Below are 21,335 nucleotides of genomic sequence, written 5' to 3' on the forward strand. Positions count from 1 at the left end.
TTGTACTGTTCTGAATGTTTTCTCTTTTATTGGGGATGGTGCAGATGTCAGGGGAATACTACTTGTTCAATTTTTACTAATGGGGAGATGGTCAGTGTTCAATTGTTTTCTGACATTTTATCTAAAGGATCCAGTTGAACATGTAAACAAATGTAAAGCACATACAAACTCTACGCCATCTAGAGAACTACAACATGTAGAAGACAAACCCAACATGAAATATGCTCAACACAAGCCAAAAGGATAGATCCCAGCAAGGGATGCAGCATGGCTTCAAGCAGCAACAACTCTTCACCCTGCCACGGCATGGGTTTTCACTTGTAATGCTCTTGTTACCTTGCTGGACTCCTCCAACTGCGTCCCTCGCTTCCAGGCCTCGGAAAAGATGGAGCTGACGATGCTTTGAGAGCGGACGTGTGCTGTATTCTGTGTCTCTGAAAGGCCACTATCCGAGTGATAAGAATGGTTGGATTGGGACTCTGTAGGAATAAGAATTGGTATATGTATATCCTGGTTTCCACTTTTCGTTGATAACTTTCAAAAGAGTACGAAAATGTTAATGGGTATTCGCCAGTGCCTCTCCTTGGCTCCTCATATTGTGACTACATTTTGTCACTGTCATACATTCTACATCTTTGTACTTAATCAATTCCTCCGCCATGCCTCAAGAGAGTAAAAACTCATGACGAAAAAGCCTATCAGTGGCAAAGTTAGTACCTCAAAGCTACTGCCTTCTTCTAGAAATACTAGACCTCATTACTCACACTAGAACTACTAGACCCCATTGCAAGTGCCTCTAAGAGTAGAACTACTAGACGGAATTAAGAATGCCTTTAGTGCTAGGACTACTACTACAACCCATTGCAAGTGCCTCTAATGGTAGAACTATTAGACCCCATTGCAAGTGCCTCTTATAGTAGAACTTCTAGACGTCATTATAAATGCCTTTACTACTCGAACTACTACAACCCATAACAAGTGCCTCTAATGCTAGAACTATTAGACGGCATTGCAAGTGCCTCTAAGAGTAGAACTACTAGACGGCATTATGAATGCCTTTAGTGCTAGGACTACTACAACCCATAAAAAGTGCCTCTAAGGCTAGAACTACTAGACTTCATTACAGGTGCCTTTGATGCTAGGACCACTAGACCGCTTTATGAATGCCTCCAATGGAAGCACTACCTGACCACATTACCAGTGCCTCTGATGCTAGGGCTACAAGACCTCATTACAAATGCGTTTAATGGCTGAACAAATAGATCTCATTACTAAGGGCCTCTTAATTCCAATGGGGCCACTAACATCCGTTACCCGCATCACAGGAAGTAAGAGTTCAGTTGCGTTTCTGCGGATCTGTTTATTTTCACACAGAGATTTAAAGTAGCTGAAATGTGTGTGAAAATACATGGGCAAATGAGGAATTACTGCGGGAATTGGACCTGGAATTACAGTTTAACCCCATAATTCCTGATTTCTAAGGGGACCTTCAGGGTCCAACTTGTAATAGCCTTGATTTTCCCCACCCACAATCATACCAATACACATTGGTAACTAAGTTGGGGAAAATCCAAGACATTATCCAGGGCACTTGTAACGAGGGCCTTAATATGTTAACTGAACCCACAGTATTCAGTACTTGGGGTGATGTGTAAAATCACTTGGACACATCCTGGGTCTCTATATCTAGACCACAGCAGTCCTCAATGCAATAAAAGCTGGGCATTTATATTTAAAGAGAAGATTACCTTTTGGAGAGGTTCACACTTCAATCTATACACTTGCATTCACCATTGAGTATTAGATATCTTTCTCCAGCAGTGGAACAGAAATGCAGCATCTCAAGAGACACTGCTGTTCCATTTGAAAGCAGTGCTCCAACATAGCTCCATAGTTGCATTTGTCCAGACAGACATCTTGAGTCAGTTTTGGTGGGGAAGGAAGCATGCATCTTTTGACATTCCTCCACCATCTTAGGTGACCATGCTGTAACGTTACCTGGTAAACTTGAAGAGCTAGATCCAGATTTGATGCTAGAGCTGGATAAGGAAGTCCAGTCGTAAGCCACCTCAGTCCTCTTCAGGGCCTCTTGATAGTTCACATACAGCTGCTTTCCATACTGAAACAAACACAACAGTATATTCCTTTTATTACAATATTGGCATTGCAAACTACTTATAAGGTAAGTGTAAAAGGTAAGGGCAGACACCAGTTTTTCAACAGCGTAATAGTTACTGCGTTACACCAATTGGGATTACAAAGAGCCTGAACATGCTCCTGGTATCCCTTTGTAACCGCAGAAATTCACTTATCACGGTGCACTGTGGATAATGTCACAGAGTGCGTGCAAAAGTGGATACAACTCGTTTGGCTGATGGTCATTAACTAATATTCCTATTAAGATGCTATAAATTACACCATTTGGATCTATCAAAGTTTACTACAAACAAAGATTTAAATATTCTTCCAAAAAAAGGTGCCAAATAGCAATTTTCATTTTTGGAGTGGTCTCCGTTCAAAAAGGGAGAAAAAACTCAAATACCTATTGCACATTTGCTGCACAGATTCAAAACTGCATGGCAAGACTAGAGACACTCAAAGGAGAGGATTGCACTGAGGAGTCCACCAGGCAGATGCCACAAACTGATTGTTTCAATTGATACAGCAATTAATTCAGGAATGTATTCCCTTTTAAGAAAAGCAATTATCACCACAGTTATTGTTGTCTGGTTCCTGCTTTTCAGGTTTAATGAAATAAATTAACCTCTTTAAGAAGTGACTTTGCTCACTTTATTAGCACATTTCACGGGTTCAGTGCGGATTACTGTTGCCCCTGAAGACCGAACATATAATCACGCATGTTAGCCTTTTTATAGGAGGTGAATTTTAATGTGCAACACCCAGAGAACAGGGTGATTCATCCCAAAACATGTTAGTGCATTTCGTGCACAGGTAGGCTGGACTAAGGCTACAGTCATACAAGGGCCTCAGCCCTTCTCTCCCAAGAGAGGGAACAATCAGAGCTGGCCTTCGCTCATACAACGCCCTGGGCAAAATCAAATTTGCTGCCCTCCTCACCCACAACTAATCCTCTTTAATTGTCTAAGTATTGAAAATTTAGGAGAAGGAGGGGCAATATTAAGGAGTGCCAAGAAATAAAAACCCACAAAAACAGTTCAAAATGGTTCCACTACCCTTCAGAAAATGTGATTAAATACATTTTTCTTTGGACCCAAGTCTTCGGGGAATTCTGCAGGGAGCTTCAATACCCCGGTAGGTCAGTGCCCTGGGCATGGGCCCAGCTCGCACACGGCAAAGGCTGGTCAAGCAAACTGTATACCTCGAATACACGCTGAAGGGGTTTCTCTTTGCAAAGTCTGCTTGCTGACTGGAATGGTTTTCAAAAAGGGGGTAGCTGTTTACTTCTCTGTCAAACATGGTACCACCACACAAACTCCTAAATGGTAATGACTTCTATTAACTCACAATGCCTTGGATTGACTTGAACCAGCAATCTAACTGAGAAGTAAAGGTTACTACATACTAATGCCAAACCGGCCCGGATATGGAGCCCATCAACAAAATTCCCTGCTTCACCACTCCTCCCTACTTTGACAGTCCCTTCATGTCAGTAAGCAATGCAACAGCTTGGTGAACTGTTTACTGAAGGAAGGGTGATAGTTATTGATGCATACCACACCCCCATTTGCCTTTCCTGGGCCCATAGCAGAGAGGTTCTCTACGCATGTGTGGGTCTGCTAGTTGACCAGTCCACAAAAACCCCACAGTAGCACAGAAAGCACTTTAGGGTCATGCGTGAAAAATGACCTCCTGCTTTGGGCGTAGGGCTGCACGGTCTGACCTGAAGCACGAGGCCTATACAAGATCCCCGCCTCGCCTCGAACGCCATCTTTGTCCAGCTTGCCAAAGGCTGCGGTGGAGTGAGCAAGTTGCTGACCACACCGTAGTCTGCGACAAGCTAGATAAGGTGTAGTCTGCTACCAACTCCCTGCTTCAAGATAGCTGTTCCACAACCTGATTAGATGGATACTCGAGAATGGCCCAGGCCCAGGCCTGCAAGCCCCGGACTATCCTCTCTCCTTCCAGACTGCTATGCAGGAAGGTGCTCAGTCTCTGCCCACCTCGGGTGACAGAAAGCTGCCCAATGCATCTCTCCATCTCCTGAGGCATGAAGCAGCCAAGCACCATGTGGTTTGACCTTCACAAGACCGCAGCTCCCTGTTCCAGGCAAGGGTGAGAATGAAACACAATGCTCTTTATTTTCGATTGTTTTTTAGGTTCATTTTCCTTTGTGGTTTCCAGGGGCTGAACGTAGGCTGAAACTATCAGCTCAGCTTTTCAGTGGTAAAGCCACAGATTTGGACCCCTTAAAATTATATGATTGGGGTGGAACATGCATCCAAAACTGCACTGCTTTGAAAAAAAATTTTGAGGGACGAACCCTCTAAAACAAAACGGTTGGGTTCACTCACTTTGCTTAAAAGGTTCAAATCCTGGACAGTTACTGGCATTTTGAGCACCAGAAAAGTTTGGAGTAGATCTACATCCGCACTAGCATGTCTCTGGCCAGAAGGGGGCGACTCGAACAGTACTGTTTTACTTTCTTACCATAAGGAAGTGGTCACAGGCCCACACCATAAATGACAAGATGGATTGCTGGGAGACACTGCAACTTTCATCGATAGTCATGAAATTCATACCCTTACCGGGGCAGTATAAAATTATCCTGAGCTGGCAAGAACAATGCTATGCGTAAAGATCTGCTATAACTCTGCGCAAAATTGACAAACAGGAAGTCCTTATCTTACAAATAGCCTGAATGCTCATTTGTCATGTGTCAATTTAAGTTCTGTAGATCAGAAATGCGGTCATTAATCTGTATTACACAATTGCATGCAATACATAACTGAGGTGTTTACACAAAGCAATATTCATGTGAGGTGAATCATTTCCGGCTTGGTTATATATTCGCCAAGATCCACAGATATAAACTGATAGGACGAAAAACATTTTGTAACAATATGTAAAGTACTATATAGGCCGATGTGCAATAAAGTCCACTTGATTGTATTCTTACCTGCAACAAGCAGGTTTTAGTCCCCTTATTTGACCAGAGCAGGAATCTCGCATAAAAGGCGGGGCTTCAGATACTGGCAAAGGAACCCTGCTAATCCGGTTATATTGCCCGTTACGCCAGTGCTCATATTGAGAAATCGTTTTTCAAAATACGGTTTCCCTCTCCAACAATACCGGATGTTCCCAAAATAATTCCTAACTTGTACGGGTAGCTTGCTGTGCGTTGTATTGTCTTTCTCAGCTTATAAAGAGAAATGTGTTCTTTCCAACAAATAAATCATATTGTTTCTTACCTGGAGGTGTAGTTTTGCAGCTTGAAGAATTTTATGGATTCACATGTTATCAATTATCCAGCCATCTTGTGGTTTGGGCTAGAATGTCTTTTTTTGTGGTTCGTTTTCTCTTCTAGATTTTTCTTTGTTAATGGGCGTCAACATACCTCCATTTGGTATCACCCGTGATGTCCTACTGCTTCCTTCGGAAGCTCCCACCTTTGGTCCCAATCTTCATATTTTTTTTTTCATCCATCTTTTTTGGTCGAGGTGGTTAGGTCGCTTAAGAATCGAGAAAATTCTTCAAGCTGTAAAACTAAACTTACAGGTAAGAAACTATATGCTGTGCAGCGTGAATATTTTCTGGATTCACATGCTGTGCATTGATTTTGTAGTGTTTTCTAACTTTATGGTGGCTGGGTTGAAGATGGTCATTGATTAGTAAACAGATGTTGTAATACCTTAATGCCTATTTGTGCTTCCCTGTTCATTTAGCAATGCAGTAATGTCTAGGGAAATTGTGTACGTACAGATGACCACGTTGCTGTCAATGGTTGCTCCTTTCTTTTGTGTTTAATGTGCTTTAGGTGCCACACTCCGTTTTTCTCCAGAATATGAATGGCACAACTGAATGGTTTGCGCAACCCATCGTGCAATTGTTACTGGTTTCCCCAAGAAACTATTTGCAAAATAAATGAATAGTTGTTTTGTTTTCCTATTTGGTTTTGTCCTTTCTATGTAGTACATTATGGTGCACCTTGCGTCTATGTGTGCAACATTCTCTATGCATGCTCCTTTGGTTTTTGAAAAAAGACTTAGCATTTGTATACCTTGGTTCATGTGGAACTGTGAAGTGACCTTTGGTAAGAATTGCAGGTCTGTCTTCATGGCTATCCTATCTTTATGAATTTGAAAATATGGTTCTTGTATTGTGAGAACTTGCAACTCACTCACTCTATGCAGTGAAGTTAAAGCTACCAGGAATGCAGTCTTTAAGGTCGGCATTTATAACGACTCCTTGTGTAACGGTTCGAACGGTACTTTCATTAATTTTGCGAGTATCACATTTAGATTCCATGTGGGTGTCGGTACCTTCTTTCATGACGCTATTCTTTTTGATCCTTCCAAGAAACTCTATTACAGGTTATGTGAAAATAACTTTTCAATTTGGCCTCTTGTGTAAGCAAATACTGCTGCTAAATTAACTTTTAAAGATGCCTCGGTTAGTCTTTCCTCTAGAAGATGTGTTAAATATTTTAACACAGTCTTATCCCAAGTATTTTTTCCTTTTATTTTATTTCTAATACACCACAAAGAATATCTTTTCTACTGTGACCCATAACTCTTTCTTGTTATTAGCTTTCTTGCTTCTCTTAGAACAGGCATTGTGCTTTGGGGTATCTTTAGATTACCGAACTTGAATTCCTCATGAGCCATGCTGCTAGGCTCAAAGTCTCTAGCTCTGGGTGTAGTATATTTTGGAAGTTCCCTTGAGCTAGTTCCATTAGTTCTTAGAACCAGGTTTGTCTTGCCCACTGTGCGGCAATTGATATTTAAGTCATCCTGCTCGTTCTGCATTTGCTGATCACTCTGTGTACCAGCGGAATGGAGGTAAAAGTGTTTGCAAATGTCCCTGACCAGTTTATTGACCGTGCATTTGGCGCTCGAGATGTAGCAAAAAGATCTTTTGTTGGTGTTCCCCATTTTTGAAAGATCTTTTTGAATACTCCCTGGTTCAGTTCCAATTCGTGGGAACATGAGGCTTATTGGCTCAGTCTGTCTGCCTCAATAGTGCCCTTTTCTGATAGAGGAACTGCTTGTATTCCTCCTACTAGTGATGGGCGTGTCTGTTCAGTAGTGCATTTGAATTAGCAATACGCCACTGGTTGGCAGCACTATGTTCAACTTTGTGTCCCATAAGGTCCATGCGCTTGCTCTCCTTATCTGGAGGCAGGCCTGAGGAGATAGAATGTTGACCTTTTTCCTTGTTGTAGATGTTATAATAGAGTTAGCAGGTACAGTGCATTTAATATATGCAGGGTCCTTTGAAGAGTATTTATATTTTTCTCAGCCCTAGAAGTCCCAGCTCATCAAGTGGCTAGTTCTTTGAATGATTCCCTACCATGGTCTAGGATGCTAAAAAGCATTGGCACAGTGCTTAATTTGTAAAAAAAAAAAAATAAGTGCCAGGTCTCACGTCAGGCGGCCACTGCAGCTTGCACCATCCATTGCCGCTGCCAATGACAATAGAAACACAACTACTAACTATCACACTAACAAGTATAACAATTCATACTATTCCAGGCCTCCAAAACTATTAGAATTGTTTGGATGGAAGTTATTAGTCATTCTTAATGTGCATTCAATGAATAAACAATTGTTGTTTTGCTCAGCCCTAGTTAGCCATACTGTCATAAGAGCCGGAGCTGACATTTAAGTGCCCATGCCGAGCACCGGAAACCATTTGCTAAAATTAAGCACTGCATGGGCAGGAATTTACTCCTTACGTGTGTTGGCACCAATTGTTCCAGCAGAAAACATGATTGTTGTTTGGCTTCTTCCACCTGCACTCCACATCTCTCAGCAGCCTGCTTTATGACCTGAAAATACATCCCAATATCATCTGCAGGGAAAGGACTCGACGGATAACTGTCCACCCTTTCCACTGGGGAGTCTATTTCCAGGTCTTGCCACTGTGTCTCATTGTATTAGGACTCCTCCGAACCCTGAAACTACCACTCTAGAAGAGTTTTCATCCTCTTCTTGAGGCTCAGGGGTCAATGGTGGTCTGATTTCCTCGACCTCCTCTGTGTGCTCCTTCGGTGTCAATGTTTTCACCAGGTTCTTCAGACTCTCCTCGAAGTCTCTTTTTCTGGAGAAGGGTGGCCATTTCGGCCTCGAGTCGCCTCTTTTTCTTCTTGACTTCAGCATCACGTTCTGGGGAGTCGAGGCTTGCTGTCTTTCTTTTCGGCGTCAGAGAGTCTATCGACGATGTGGCGGTCATCTAGCTTCTATGTTCGACTCTGGACCGTTCTGTTTTTGACAAAGAAATGTCCTTTCCCTATCTGTCCTTCGCTGATTTGGGATTTTCACAGGTTTCCCCCCCCGTGAGGCTCCTCATCTCTGGACATGCATCCTTTCGATGTCCTAGAGTCAGCTGTTCATGACTCAGACATTTTCTTAGGGGATGGGAGGAGTGTTGATGGATCTCATACTGCTGGTTTTGGTGTCATTTTGGTCACCTGGCCTTCGACGATCTCCAGATCTATGACTGATGTTTCCCCTTCAGCTTCCTCAAAGACATTCTCCTGCTCTTCAATCGAGAAGCCTAGGTCTCTCAGGGAAGGAGTCATAAGCTGGTCCTGCAAAGTATGATGGGCTACTCTCTCACGGAGCAGGCACTACAGTCTTTCCTTCAGCACTCAAAAGGTAGACAAAGGTTGCAGACCAGGTGTTTGTCCTTCTGTGAGAACTTGTAGCAACAATTCTTACAAAACTGTAAAGGTGTTTTCTCCATTAGGCCAAACTGGGAGCCCCCTGAATGGGTATTATTGAAAAAACAGCAAGTGAATATTGCCTTTTCTGCAGATATCAACTGCGGTGCCCACTCGTTGGTGTTGTTTTTCATTTTCGCTGATGTTTGAGAAACTTCTTCAAAACTTCTTTCTTGTATTGGAGATCCTTAAGCAAGCATCCAGACCCAAGGACGGAAAAAAAAGAATCCAAAGATGGTGACCATAGGTAGGAGCTTCCAGGGGAAGCAGCACAACGTCACAAGGGACTCCAAATGGAGGTATGTTGATGCCCACCTACAAAGAAACATCTAAAAGAGAAAATGGACTACAATTAAGGAAGAATTCTGGACCACCCAATAGATGGCAGAATAATGGACAGCATGTGAATTCAGACCGGACTCGTGCTTCAGAAATTAACATACCACAACTAAGTAAATAATGGAGTTACTTCATCTTCTCTGTCACCTCGTGCCACCAAATGGTCATGGATTGTCTCAGTGATGTTCAATACACTGATGAGGTGCATTATGTGTTACTTTTTTGTGTTCCTTACACCCATATATTAACTCTCAATACATTACTCTGTGGACGTGTCAAGGCTACCGCCCAAGATGGCCGTGTAGCGCTGAAGCTCTGTCGTCCGGCCAGATATGCTGGAGCCATCTGCAAAAGCTATGCGCTCATCCTGCATTTAACAGACAGATCTGCATGCTAGAAGCCCCGCCACACGTTCGGTGGTGCTCCGACTACTGGAGAGGCAGCGAGAACCCGAAACGGAGCGAGCTACGGCAACATCGGATAGCCCGCCTCGCAATCCGCAGGGAGAAGAGGTCGGACTGCAAGGATCAAGAGAGGCCAGGGTGGAATCCCGAGAACGTTGTAACTGGCTCCCGGACTCGCAGGTAAGCCGGCCTGCATGCTCCCAGAGGCCCAGCGGCGACAGGGGCCGCGGGTGAGCCTGGATGTCAGTCACTGGACTGACAGGTCCGGTCTGCGTAGACTGGGAGCGGGTCTGAAAGTGAGCCAAAATGCGTGGGTAAGACGCCTGTAGATTGTGGCGGGCCCTGGAGAGCGGCAGTAATGGAGCATGGGGCCTAACTTACATTGTGCATACACGCTAATCCTGAAGGTGCGTGTACACCCTTACACAAGTGGCTAAATCCTTTAACCGGCACCACATCTACTTCCCAGTACCGGTGAGTGGCGCGGACTGTGGGAAGCAGCATACTACTGCTAGACAACGCAGAGTGGTGATGGGCCTTGGGAGAATCACATCTCGCAAAACTGCCTAGATTGGAACATAGCCTGGTGGGACAATAGCAAAGCATCCCCTATCTGAGTGGTGACGGCTAAGGCCACCACACCCACCAACTGCAGCGCGCTACAAGTCCTGGTACGAAAGGACCCAAAGCAAAAAGATTCTACAATTCATCAAGCAAAGCAGAGCGCTGGCAGAGCCTAACACCAGCATGGCGGAGTGTGGTTCAGAGGCGGCCTGACCGGAAAGCATGCCCCCTGGCCCTGATGCTGGAATTGAGTGCTGGCTTCAAGGCGCTGGATGGGCACTTGGACACACTCGAGAAGCGCCTAGACTCCATGGGGGTCAAGCTGGACGAGGACGAGAGAAGCTTGGACACAGTAGAAGGCAGAGTGTCCGACCTGGAAGACGAGCAGCACAGTCTGTGAAGCGTCTGGAGCATGTAGAGAGAAGCCTTAAGAATGTTGTCATAAAAAATGAGGCTTTGGAGGCGCGAAGCGGGTGAAACCATGTTCAAATTCTTGGGGTTCCTAAGACTATCAACACTGGCTGCATGGCACATTCCTGGAAACGCTCTTCACGGATCTATTTGGCAGAGAGCCCTTTACCTCCACCTTTTTAGTAGAGCGGGCGCATTGCACGCTTAGTCCATGCCCTATTCCTGGCGCCCCGCCAAGGCCAATACTGACCCGTCTATTTAACTTTCGGGCTAGAGAGACAGCGCTGCAGCTAGCACAGGAGCATGGCACCCTGTCTTGGCAAGGTACAAACCATCAAGCTGTTTCTGGACTTCACAGCCATGGTTCAGGAGGAAATTCATCAGCATGAAAGCAAAGCTCCGGAACCTTGGGCTGAAATAAGGCATGATCTACCCGGCTCGTTTATGAGTGGAAGTTAAAGGGAAATTAAAATATTTGACACCCCCTCAGAAGTCCAGCAGTTTTGCTGCAGTTACAAGGGACCAGCGGCTCCCAGCAGAAATCCCCTGTTGGGGCCTACCCAGAAAAGGCAAGCAAGTTTTGACTTACCTGTAGCGGCATAGGGTAGATATCACTTTCCTCCAAGAAACTCATCTGCCCAAAGTGGCAGCAATGCCTTTTGGGACTATATGGGGCCCCAACAGGTGAGTCGCAAATTACAATTTATAAGCAATTACCCTTTCAGTTATCCAGAGCCCACTCCGACCAGGAGGGTAGGTACATAATGGTTGTGAGGCATTTAATGGGTAGACACATAGCGTGTATAAGTGTATATGCGCCAAATGTAGACTACCCGCAATTTTTTCAGGACCTACACACACGGACCATACAATTAGACGCGGACTATGTTTGCATGGGAGGGGACTTCAACTTCCTGTTAGAGCCGGCACAAGATAGCACTGCGGTATCCCCCCCGACACAAAACCTCACGCTCGAAGTGCCCTGTTGGACCTATGTGATACCCTCGGACTAATAGATGTTTGGCAGCATTGCCAGCCACGGGGCAGGGCATACTCTCATTACTCTGCACAACACAACACCTGGATGTGCTTGAACTACTGGCTGGTATCCCGAGCTTGGCTGCATGGTACGTAGCAACACAACACTTACCTAGGACACTCTCCGATCATTCCCCAGTAATACTGGAACTTAAGAGTCCCACTCCCGGAGGGTAGTGAAAGACAGTGGAGGCTTCCTGGACAGGCTTTGCTGATGAAGGTTTTCGTTCTGAGATATATGATGGCATTACAGAATATTTCGAACTAAATAAGGGATCAGTACAAACCTGGGCCACTCTGTGGGAGGAATTTAAGGCCTATATCCGGGGGGTTTGTATCTCCAAGCCTGCCGGGGTGTTAAGGGATCTCAGGCACACACTAGCGAGCATTGAGCAACAGTTGAAGGTGCTTGATCAGGATCAGGCTGCAGGACGTGTTCCGGTTTCGCAAAGTCGACGTCTAACACTGTTGAATAAGTTTAGAGAGACAGTGGAGCGGGAGGTGCAGTTCCTAAGTAAGCACACGACTGCACGACAATATGGGGAAGGGGAGAGGCCTGGCTGTACACTAGCAACGCTCTTGAAGCCCTCCATCGGGCGATCATACATTGAATGTCTTCACTACAAACAGGGGAAAGTACTAACTGGCAACCCAGATATCTGAGACAAACTCCTAGATTACTATATACAACACACAGCGGCGAGGAGCACACGGCATACTTAGAGGAAATTGAGCTGGTATGGTTGGAAAAAGTAATGCAACAATTCTTGGCTGAGACTTTTTCCAAAGAGGATATTATCAGTGCCATCGAAGCCATGAATAGCTCCACAGCCCTTGGACTTTATGGCTTCACAGGAAATTTTTATAAGGCCTACAAAGAAACGTTAGCTCCTTACCTTCTAAAGGTTTACAACGAGGCCCTTGAACAACGTGTCCCCCCCGCCCCCACATTGCGGGAGGCTGTGATTGTCTTACTCCCCAAGCCCGGGAAAGAACCACTCCTCTGTGGGTCGTATAGACCACTATCCTTGTTAAATGTGGACTACAAGATTCTGGCCAAAATGCTAGCATTACGACTGGTTCTATTGCTGGACACAATTATTTCACCCGCGCTGTCAGTATTTCTCCCGCATATATCAACAGCCTTAAATCTTCGGACGCTATTTGCAGTCATACATAGGATAGCCCCGGAGGTTCCAGCAGCAGCGCAACTGGACGCAGAAAAGGCCTTCAATTCCTTTGAATGGACTTTCTTTCTTACTGGTATGCGCCAGATGGGTATACCGAAGGGATTTCTCAACCTTGTTGCATTGCTGTACACTGCTCTAACAGCTAGGCTCAGGATCAATGGCATGCTATCTTCCCAATTCCAACTCTCTCTGGGTACCAGGCAAGGCTGCCCGCTGCTTTTTATTATAGCACTTGACCCCCTGGTCAGACATTTCCAGGAAAGACACCCACACAGAGGTCTCGAATTTACTACAGGCCCTCTACTTATTTCACTCTATGCGATCGACATCATACTGTAGGTCATCACCCGCAGCTGAATCTGGAACCGCTTATCATAGAGGTTATTCGCTTTGGGGGATTCTCGGGTTTAAGCATAAATTGGGATAAATCTGACATTTTCCTGCTGACACCTGGCACTATTAGATGGGAATGCAAATCCCCCCTTACGTGGTGTGATGAAGCCACCAGGTATTTGGGAATACAAATCCACAAGGAAGTTGACCAAATTATTTACGTGATTACGGCCCAGCACTATATACATTGGAACAGATCGAACGCTGGATAAAACTTCCCCTCTCACTTGCCGGTACAGTAGCCATTATCAAAATGGTTGTGCTCCACAAATTTTTGTATTTGTTCCAGAATATCTCCATCCTGCACCTTTTTCCGTAAGATTAGATCCCATTTTACCAGACTGGTGTGGGGCAGTGGTGGAGCCAGGATCAGCTGGGACACACTGACCCTGCCATGCGAGAGGGGTGGACTGGGGGTCCCTAATTTCCAAGGGTATTATTTAGTAGCGTAATGTAGCTTTGCGCACTCCTGGTATCACCCTGATGTGCAAATACCTTACTCCAAACATGAGGCTGATCTGGTTCTACCTGTCCCACTTAGTACGATATTGCCGAAGGGATTCCCTAGGGACCCCTGTGACATACAAACGGTATCAACCACTAGATAGGCATGGAAGAAACTAGCTCGAGTGACGGGAAACCACACATTATATATATATCTGCCATACCAGCTGACAACAATCCATGGTTGCCCATCACTGAAGAAAGGTTCGTGAGACGCACACTTAGCAAATATTCTTTGTACATGAAAGGGGACTTATTCCCAGGGGGACATGTTTTTCCAGCACGGAAGAGGTCAGGCACAGTGAGGCATCCTTCATGGACCACTTCATACTTAGCAGATTCCGCAGCGCACGGAGAGCTAGGGTAACGGAATTTCCCCTTGAACCTGAGTCTTTTGTACCATTGACCCACCTCATCACGCATAAAGAGGGAGATCATCTCATTTTTAAATTATACAGAGACTCCATGACACTAGTCCCTAGTAGGGATACCAAAATACTTGAGACTTGGGAACGGGATAGGCCATCCCATGGAGGATGAACTGTGGACCTTCTGTTGCAGCCAAACTAAAGACGTTTCCCTTAACAGCAAACACAAACTACTGCATTTAAATTTTTAATGGAGGGGGTACATGTCCCCGGCCAAGCTTAACTCCATAGATCCCTAGAGGCCCCACTCATGCCCGCAGTGCTGTGCACAGAGGGCAGACTTCGCCCATATGACCTGGAATTGTGCAAAAATAGGGGAATATTGGAGGAAGGTTTACACTATACTGTCACGAATTATAACACTTGACATCAGCTACCTGCCAGAGGTAGCCCTGCTGGGATATGTAAGCAACTTTCCAAAACAGGTGTGCAGGTTTGTCGCTATTACCTTACTATTAGCCAAGAGAGAAATTGCGCTGGGGGAATAAGGTTGTCCCAACAACTAAAGCCTGGCTTAATAGTCTTATTTATTACAACATTAATAGTGATCTATTTGCAACTACATTGCCCCCAACATCGAGGCCCAAGGACTTCTGGGGCCCATTAAAGAACTATCTATTGACAGCGGAACCGGCACTCTCATCGCAGGCCCCTGCTTGGATTGTCCCCACTGGGGTGGGTTGAACCACAGGTTGATATAAATGTATACGGTTCAGATGCATATATATATAACGCTAATATGTGAAATGACATGACTGTAAACGTGCAGGCAGCCCGAAATGATCAATAATTGGGATTCAACGGACAATACAGATCTCGGAACATTGCTATGCTAAAGTTGATGCATCTGTACTGCTACAATGAGTACTTGTTACATATGCTTGTTTACTGCAATATGGAAAAATTGTAAATAAAGTTTACAAAAAAATATATATATATATATATTACTCTACCATTATTTTTTTTATTATCAGTATAACTCCTACTGCTCTGAGCAACATTTATAATGACGATAGAAGACAACCTCTAACAAGATAATCTGAAAGTAAAGGGATCAACGTACACTCCCATCTCCACTGCCTGCAATATCTGCCCTGATCAGCTTAGCTTTATCACAACTGTTTAGTTTAGTTTATCGAATTAGCACAGTTAATTAAAACCATTGCAATAAAATGTCATCGTAGCACTGTTACCACATTAAAAGCAAAGCGAAGCAAACCATCAAAAATTTCAATTCATACACATTACTGACGAGGCAGTCTTGTAGTTACTGTTGTAATCACGTGACAGGCGTAAAAAAAAAAAAAGGATAAAAGGATTTGGTGCAGAGACACTAGGGCAAAATGCAAAAATAGTTTGTGATAAGTTTTTGGGTAGAAGGAGCTGGTAGGGCATGGGCAGGAGAGGGAGAAAGCAGATTGTCCAGAGTCTCACATATTTTCCGAACCTTGCCAGCACTTGAATATCTGGGGAAGTAAAGCAGAGAGCAGATGCCTCCCAACAAGTACTGATGCCCCTTTTTAGATATAAGGGTTTAAAGAGAAGTCTTCTGGAAGTGTCAAGGGTGGGACAACAGCACAGAAGATGCAGCCATGATTCAGACCTTTAATTGCACAGTCTGCTTGCCCCCTCCTCACTGGTTGTAGCCCATCGGTTGAAGGCAGTGGTGCGCAGACCTATGAGACGCATGAAGATTATTTTTTGGTGGGCTGCTGTGTTCAGACTATCAAGAAGGTAAGGTTGAGGTACCACAGGGAGGTAGGAGTCGTTCAAGGGGAGCAGGATAATTGATGATTTTAGGACCTGGAAATTTGTCTAATCTGCTTGTTAATAACCCTTTTCCAGACTGTGTGGAAAAGAGTCTGCAGTTAGGGATGTTTTGTCAATATGTAGCGTTCTTATGGCTTTTACGATTTGACGGTTCCATGGATTCCCGGAGCTGGCAAGTGTTTCTTTTAACTGGGCTTTAAGAGTGTTTTCTGAGGCTTTTAGTGCCCTTATATAGTACTTCAGGGTGTCGGCCTCACCGAAAATCGATTGTCTTTGAAGGCCCAGCTCCAGTCGTAGTCTTGCCCTGTGGACGTAATTCGGGAGACTGAATTTTTTTTTTTTTTTATAAATGGTAACCTGGGCGAGGTCGAGACTGGCTGAGTATGCACCAGGAAAGGCCTGGTGCCCGTAACTTTAGGCAGGAAGAAGAGTAGCTTCAGTCACCTTCAGAATGGGTTTGGCAGAAGGACTACTCAGGGACTGGTTAAGTCGAGTCAGGCTGTATATTGTTGCTCCAGCTCTTTTTTTCAAAGCAGCCAAGTGGGCTGATGGTCTGGAAGACTAGCTAAACCAGACCCCCAGGTAGTTGTATTTTGATGTTGTTTTAATATTTGCAGGCCCAATGTTCCACATTGAACTTTTCTTTTTCTTGCAAGGGCCAAAAATCAAGACCCTGGTCTTATCCTGGTTCATTTTATGAGCATTAGTTGTGTTGTATTTGTGGAGCATGTACAAGGCTCTTTGAAGGCCAGACTTTACCTGGTCCATTATAACAATATCAAAAGTGTATTGCAGAATGTGTAAGTTTGTTTTTGCGAGTCCCAGTTTTGGAGTAAGGAGACTACTTTTCTCCAGAAATCTCCCCAGGTCAGCAGTGTAGAGGTTGAACAAGAGGGGAGCAAGACCACATCCTTGCTTTAGGCCATCTGAAGTTGGAATTTTTGTAGAGACTGTCATTGGGCCAGTTCTGACTCGTACCCATGTGTTCTTATGCAAGGAGATAAGGGCTCCGAGCAGGCTCTGTGGAATCCCCCACTTATCCAATTTCCTCTATAAAGTGTTATGGGACACTTTATTGAAGGCAGCGCTGTAGTATATAAAATAGCAATAGAGGGGGAGTTTATTTTCTTGCGCTGCTTGTTGGCTCAGAATGGCTAGGGCAATGATGTTGTCAATTGTGGCGAACTTATATGAAATTATGGAAGTCCAATGGATACACATATTTTCAGGTAAGGAGGGAGAAAATGATGGTTACCTTGGCAATCCGGATTCCATTCACCCACTGGTGCAAAGTTCGGACATCATCACAGCAGAGGTATTTGATGTACTGAGATTTCTTCTGGATCTGAGGGTGCTTAAAGACAAGAAAGAAAATTGAATTTAATTAGAATAAAGACTAAATATTCTCACAGTATTTGTTGTATTCTGCTGTTTCTGTTCTATTTTTGAGGAACTGGATATTTCTCATCAATGCTGTCATTTTTCATTCCTCAGAGCAGAGGACATTCTGGCCCTGTTTAGATGCACTGGTCTATACTTTAATGCTGGAAACTGTAACCCAAAGTACAATAAATTATGACTGTCAAAAAGGGATTTCAACGATCATTAAAATGCAAAAGGGTAAATATCTGTTAAGACACTAAAGATTTACTTACCTCATTCTCTTTTCAAGAATCTGTTCTTATTTTTTTTAATTAAAATACCACAAATAATACTTTACTCATTAAGTAAATGGATAGTCACATTCTGCTCTTCCGCTGCTTACATTTCAACCTATCATGTTATCAGAAAATGACTTTCCAATTAACAGTACACGTCATTCTAATCACACCCATTAAGACAGTGGCTGGTCAGTTAGGACTCCAAAACTGGAATGTCTTATTCCTAATGACACTCTCTATTGTAATCTGTAAGTAATGCACGTCTACGAACAACACATAACTTCTGCTTACAATTTCTTCTGTTCATTAAATCTCATCCTTTTTCTGGCAAAAAAAAAATATTAACATTTCATGAAAAAAACAAAAAACTTCAGAACAGGAAAAAAACGTGCTGAATGAAAAACGCAACAGTGCAGAAAAATATTGTCAATAATTAAATCACCTATTGTGAATAGCGCATACCAAAACATTAACTCAATTGTGCTTGACCTCAATATAATACATATGCACATCAAAACAGTGGACGTGTGCTTTAAACTGATTTAAACATGTTGCATTAAACATCCTATACACAAGTTCTTGGATGAGCCTTTGGGTATGTTCTTCTCATGTCTAAGCACAAGTATTCGATCTGGTTTGATAGCACAGCTGTCTGATAGACCTATACTTACCAATTCACAGATAGGGCTTTAGGTCCACACAGAAGGATAATGCTCTCTCACCTCTTGCTATTGGCTGCTTGGTGAATCATTCCTCCTCATATGCACTTACATTGCAATGCACGAGGGAGTATTTTGCATCACAAAAGTGCGCTCAATCAAAACTCATTAAATTCTTTCTTGCATGAGATGTGAACAGCAATAAATGAAGAAATTTCCACTGCAGCAAGTTTAATACTTCAGCCAGATGTAAACATGTAAGCCATATCTACTACTTTCTCTAAAGCTTTCTCATGAAGTATCCAGAAGGAATCAATGATAAAGTGATCGTAAATCAAAACAAAGGTTGAGGTTAACACAACATTTTGCACAGTCTAAAGTCTTAGTCAGGGAGTTATAAACCATAGACAGAATTAAGCAAGAGTCCCACGAACACACTGTGTGGCTCACTCTGAATAAGGGGAGGAGGAGTTTCAGCATCACAGCCTGTAAACGAATCCTTCACCCTGCACTGATCTAATGTGAGAAACCATATTGAGGTCTTCATCGCATACGATTTTATTTATTTACTTTTATTTTTAAAGTGGCCAAATATGACGCTTTCTTGGCAGAAGTGACTTTGTGGCTGAAGAATCCAATCCCTTTGCCAGTTGCCCTTTGGATTTCATTAAATGTCCGTGAACCGAACTATCTGCTATTGCTGTAAATTAGTTTTACAATCAATGTGCACGGTGCTACTATTTTTTTTATCAAAGAATAGTCCTGAACCTCAAAAATAAACGGGAAAATTCTACTTTTCTCTTTTAGGCATACAGACCAATATCAAAAGTCTTTATTTCGGTTTTACGGAACCATAAAATCAGTACAGACTAATAAGTTTCCCCAGATGAATGTTTAGCAGATGCATTTCTACTCACTCAGTTTGGGCTTTAAGTGTTATTTTGTATTCGTTTTTTTCCTTCATTTAATCAAACTTCACCACTGCTTTCCCTCTCCACCACCGGTATATTGCAGGGTTTCTATGTGAACGCGTGACCTTTAGCAGATCTTATTCATCTTCTAGATACTACATGTATTTCCCAAAGGTAGCAGTCACTTGAGAGTTTAGCCACTGCCATTCTTTCGGGCCACGAGGTGTCGCTGTTGCAATACTGCCGTAGAGACAACTCGAGTAGCTTTTTGCCTGATGTCCATCCAGCTTTGCGGAGATCCCAGCTTCAATCTGCGGTCCCGTGCGTCAGTCAGGTGAACTTCGTTGTCGGAAAGTTGGGCATAGTCTACAACAAAAGAGTGCCCCCCTCACACACGACCCTTGCTACACAGCCTGTCCAATCACAGCCTGGGCGCGTGCTGTTACCGCCCCTCTGTGCTTACACATTCACAGAACTAAATGAACACAAGTCAAGGGTGCTCGTCTCTTGGCCGTCATTTCCGCTGTGGCCCAATGTAAAAATGTTAAATTGATGCACCTGTTCGCATACAGAACAAGACTAAATTTCTGGCAAACAGCTGAGTGAAGTAATACGTATTATTATCATACACTAGACTACATATGCACTGACTCTAAAAAAATACTCTGAATGACCTCTGCTCTAACGTGCAATCGAAACCTCAATATTTTTCCCACACGCTGGCTGTACTCGTGGATGTCCCCCCAAAGGGCTTTGCATCCGTTTCATTTTTTGATACAAACTTTGCAGCCTCCATCAAAATACTCCTCATTAGCTGCAGGAGCAGCACACTGGACGCTCGCCTCCTTCTAACTCATTACCAGCCCTACCTATGAAATCCAAACTCAGTCTGCTACGGGTGACCGTCCGGCTCTAGGGAGGCCGCTTCACTACAGGTCATTACAGGCACTTTCCAGCCCTGGGCTTTCCTGCACCAGCCTAATGCTATAGTTTTAATTTGCTTTCTTTGAAAAATAAACAGACCAACACATCAAGCAATAATGATTTGTAGGGGGAAGAAGTGGGCTGATACAGTATGTATGATGACACGGCGTTAGGTGACCCCCTATGCCCAGGTTCCCTCATCCCCCAAGCCGGCTCCGTGGAGTCTAACACCTTGTGTGTGGTTACCTTCAGCACCAGGCAGTAGTCCGTAGGGGCCTTGTACTTGCTCCGATAGTCCTGTCCATAGTACACGTTAACGTGATCCAGCTGCAGGAAACACACCAGGTCACGAGACGCCTACAAATGAAAAATAAAGCAATTTTGGAAAAAGCTAGAGAAAAAGATGAACAGGCAAGAGAACATAAATGAGAAACATTTTTTTGCCATAAAGAGGCAATGTTAACGAAATGTATAAAGCGTACGGCTACCCCAGCACCAGGGCGTCCCAGCGCTAGCAGATCAGGCGACAAAAGTAAAGGTGGACGCTAGGCAAAGGGCAGCCCAGAAAGTCCAGTACAGGTGCAACAGGGCAAGAAAACGCCCCGACTAGATGGAGGCGAACAGGCAAGTTTTAATCTGTTTTCTGAAAGGCAAGTGATCTTGGGTGCAGCGGGCCGAGATTGGAATAGAATTCCAGAGGACAGGAGCTAGAGACCTGAAAGAGTGTCCGCCCGCTCTGCTCCTGCGCACCCTGGGCGTGCAATCAATAGCAATTTACAGAGATTCTGGGGAAAAGTGTGCTTTGGTGTTTAATAAAGCAAGCCGATTCATATCATGGAGGGTATATCATTGTAAATTTGGGCAGAGGACGGTATATTGCTTCGAGACACAGCAGCATACAAACAAGTGCATCACAAGTGTGAATCGGCCCTAGAACAGCAATGTCCCCTGCAGGATAAAGAGGCATGTACCCCGGCCCTGGGTGATCCATCTGCATATGACATCTGGTATTGGGAAATTTTGAGGCCCAATACACATGGCTAATCCGAGATGTAGCCTGTGGCCGAGGCCTGTCCCTGGCCTCCGAGGTCCGGAGCCTGAGTCTGAGGCCTGGAGAGATGCAACAAAACAGGCCCTGAGGTGACCAGCGACTACAGCCCATGCCCGTGGGTTGTCAACGAAAAGCAGGGGAGGCAGGGTACCGTTTTTATAATCCTGCCACTGAACAAACCTTCTTCTGTGATTTAGAATATATGTGGCAACTACGGGACTCACT

At 44.2% G+C, this 21,335-nt stretch overlaps 1 protein-coding gene across 7 annotated transcripts in view; it reads right to left on the reverse strand.

The window, feature by feature from the left end:
- Positions 1–21,335, reverse strand: part of RAPH1 (Ras association (RalGDS/AF-6) and pleckstrin homology domains 1) — a 342,732-nt gene that overhangs the window by 9,399 nt on the left and 311,998 nt on the right. For all 7 annotated transcript variants that reach the window (XM_078680286.1, XM_078680285.1, XM_078680284.1 and 4 more), the window contains 4 exons: positions 20,306–20,416; positions 17,160–17,258; positions 1,999–2,119; positions 337–479 (listed from right to left, as the gene is read on the reverse strand). In XM_078680286.1, coding sequence (XP_078536412.1) covers positions 337–479; positions 1,999–2,119; positions 17,160–17,258; positions 20,306–20,416 — 474 coding nt within the window. The remainder of the gene's footprint in view (positions 1–336; positions 480–1,998; positions 2,120–17,159; positions 17,259–20,305; positions 20,417–21,335) is intronic.

This window comes from Lissotriton helveticus, chromosome 3_1 (assembly GCF_964261635.1).
Source record: "Lissotriton helveticus chromosome 3_1, aLisHel1.1, whole genome shotgun sequence".
Taxonomy (NCBI): Eukaryota; Metazoa; Chordata; class Amphibia; order Caudata; family Salamandridae; genus Lissotriton; species Lissotriton helveticus.